The 3,466-nt window shown below is 36.4% G+C and overlaps 1 protein-coding gene across 1 annotated transcript; it reads right to left on the bottom strand.

Annotated features, from left to right (window-relative positions):
- Positions 1 to 206: 206 nt before the first annotated feature.
- Positions 207 to 3,335, bottom strand: LOC136419083 (galactoside alpha-(1,2)-fucosyltransferase 1-like; the record flags this gene model as incomplete). Its single annotated transcript, XM_066405259.1, has 2 exons — positions 207 to 687; positions 3,124 to 3,335. Coding segments are annotated over 2 exons (555 nt in total), but the record flags the coding sequence as incomplete, so codon positions are not given.
- Positions 3,336 to 3,466: the final 131 nt, after the last annotated feature.

Genomic DNA, 3,466 nt, shown 5'->3' with positions numbered 1-3,466 from the left:
TGACCTCGCCTAGTCCAGGCGAGCAGGAGTCCCCGATGCAAGGCCTAAAGGCGCTTCTGGGGCAGAAGAGAAGAGGTGGTTTTAGTGGGTAGGTGGGCGCATTTTCACTTCCTCGCAAAAAGAAAGTAAGCACAGGATGAGCAGATCTATCCAGACAGTATGAAAAACTTCTACTGGAAGTAAAACCCATACTAGGATACCTTCTTTTTATTAATATCATATATGAGTATATTATTACGAACTAATCGTTCATTCAATTCAATTTAATTCAATGATCTAACAATTACAAACCCCATCAACAATCACAAACATTGTTAGAAACTTTAACAAAAAATAAAAATATCTTAATGCATCATTCGCCATTTTTTTATGCCTATGATAGCCCCCCTTGTATTGTGGATCGACTTATAAAGGGCTTCACCACCTGCTAAAATGGCACCCCATTCTCCGTAGGTCCCATAATCGAAGATGGAATGATTACACGCTGCCATTATGGCCAAATCTTCCCCAGCCGTGTTGTTTCTTTTGTACGACGCAACGAAAACGTCTTGTAATTTGCCGAATTGATCGTAGCACCACTGTGGATCATCACTAATGATGATGAAAAGACATCTTTTGTACTTATTTTTATAGTATCCCATGGCATTCAAGTAATATTCATTTGTCGCAGGTGTAACTTTGTATTTTCTGAAAAAAAAATTAAGAAATTTGTGAATAATAAATGTTATAGTTAGTTGCACATATTTTCATTTACACTTCACTTGATTTTATTAAAATTATTTATACATGCGTATATTCCAAAAAATACACAAATTCTTCTAATTCTTTGGTATGTAGTTCAATTCTACTAAGGACATCATTAATGTTTTCTAGTGTTCAGACTTTGAACTACAAACAGCAAATTCCTTGATAAAAGAAATACTGGAAAGCAAAACAAAATGGGACTGATGCAGCGACGTCATTTCTGCTGTAATTAGAGAAAAGGAAAGGATCGACCGCAACATTTAAAATACATAATCCTACTGAGTTCATAAAAAAATTACAAACACATTAAAATAATTTAAAAAAATAATAAAAATTAAAACCATCGAATTTATGTTTCCCCGACTCCGAGGCTTTTATCCCCATGGGACAATTCCGGGTCGTGACAGATTTGGAAAAGAGCCCCGAGATTTTTAGTAGGTGGGTGCCCAAGCGAATCCCACACTGCTCGATTACCAGACACGACAGACCGAGTATCTTTTTGAAGATTTTCCTCGAAAAAAAATTGTTAGTATTAAACTTTTTCTTTTTATCTATTATAATGTTACAATTAAATTCCTCCAATTTATTAAAATTAAATACAATTTAAAAAACAGCCATTGAAAAGCTTTATAATATGTCTCTATATTAAATTTTCTACCAAAAATATATGGGCTTAAATACTTAGTTATCCGGACAGAAACAAAGAAATTTTTTTTCAATGAATGAATAATTTTGTTCCCAATGCGTATGTTACGGAAAAATTACGAAGTATTTAACCTGGTGACAACACCGTATCAAATATAACATGTTAATTTAACCGTTTCTGACATATCTAGGTACTTTTTTCTTGAAGAAAATTGTCCAGACGCCCGGTCTGTTATTCTAACGACCTGGTAGAATGGCATTCATCGGAGCGCCTACCCATTAAAAGTCTCGGAGGATTCCTCCCCAAACTTGCCACGACACGGAATTGTTTCTCGGGAATAAAAGCATCGGAATCAAGGAGGTATAAATTCGATAGTTTTATTATTTATTTTTTCATTATATTTTATTATATTGTGTTTTGTTTATTGAGTTTGTATTTTTTATGTACTCCGTAGGATCATGCATTTTAAATGCTGCATTCCATCTTTTTCTTTTCTTTGACCAACACAGAAATGGCGCTGCTGTATCGGTACTATTAGGTATAATATGCTATCCCCGGTATAATATGCTTTCTAGCACTACTTCCACAAAACAATCCGGTGTTAACGCATTTAGTTCTTCTGTTTATATTTCAAAGTCTAGAAACTAGAAGATGTAGTGTTCCGCAGAATCGTCGATTTCGCAGGTCCTGCATTCAGGCCCGGTTTTCCCGATTCAGTACGTGAACGCCTCAAACTTTCCATGGCCGCTTGACGCTTGAGTTAGAAAGTAATTCAGCCGCCTGTGTCTGCACAAAATTCAGTTTTCAAGGTCAGGGATTAATCTCTGAGTCTCCTGGTCTTTATCTTCTACATTCATTCATCATTCCTGTCAGTTTCGAATGATTGGTGTTTTGACCACTCTTCTGTCACCCTTCGTTACTCGTGGAAGAATGCTGAGACGAATTCTTTCTTCCAGGAGACAGTCGATGGGGGGGAGTGCCCACTAATACTTGCATCGCTTCAAGGGACAGAGTGCGATATGCGCACATGACCCGCAGCAGTGTTTCTATTTGCAAACTCAGCATTTTGTGTGCGTACTTTTTGATCCTGACCATCCATCCCCAAATAGGGGCGACATAGAAGAGCGTCGATTCTATCACCTAGAAAAGCAGTTGCTACTTTTAAGTGGATGATCCTTCCATCGCAAATATAATCCTTTAATTTAAATATCTAGGTACTGAAGATTTAGTACATTTATAAATACAGGGAGGCGCGCCGAAAAGTTTCCATTCGGGTTTTTTTCTTGTAAACGAATAAATGAAAATATGCTCCGAGACGTAAACCTCAGTTTTCAGAGACATATTTTTTAAACTTTTGCACCCCCTCTGCCCCAACCTCTACGAAGAGGTGTCTGTGGCATTGAAATCTTAAATAGAAAGGAAGGGCGAGTGGTATCTTATTTTAAAAGGAATTGAATTCCCTTTGCCATGAGACCTTCCTCGTTGGGATCGATTGAGTAATTCGTGAGAAATAAAGAAATAAAATGTGGAAGTAACAATATTTTTTGCTACTTGTGTCAATGAAGTAAATGCTGAAAATGTTGACCTACCACCTCCATTTAATTATAAAGGCTCTGTTCGAAATGTTACGCTCACGCTTGCGTCTCGTGCGCAGCAGTTCAAGTTTATGCGTTAACAGTTACCTTCCTTCATTTGTTATGTAAATAACTATTATTATACATAACATGACTTACTTATCCAAATACTTGATGTAGTCGTCTCGTCTTACGTGCACCCCTATAAAAGTAATAAGCTCTGGTTTGGAAACATTATTCAAAGCCTCTCTGAGGATGGCTTGAGCCTTGAAGCGAAGCTGCTTTTTGAAAACAAATTCTTCGTTCACAAGTCGGTTTAGATAGGGAATAGCACTAGCCTTCTTAAAACTAAATTGAGGTAGTATTATACTCTAAAAAAGATATAAGGTGTAAGTTTGTGTAACGAAAGAGACTCGATAGTCAACATACGTACTTACAAGTTATTTTTGCTTATTTTTGTTTTTGTAATTTACTAAAAACTAATATTAACCAAAATTTAGTA

This window comes from Euwallacea similis, unplaced genomic scaffold (assembly GCF_039881205.1).
Source record: "Euwallacea similis isolate ESF13 unplaced genomic scaffold, ESF131.1 scaffold_72, whole genome shotgun sequence".
Taxonomy (NCBI): Eukaryota; Metazoa; Arthropoda; class Insecta; order Coleoptera; family Curculionidae; genus Euwallacea; species Euwallacea similis.
Note: the sequence above shows the minus strand (reverse complement) of the source record. Positions and strands in the feature narration are given on the sequence as shown.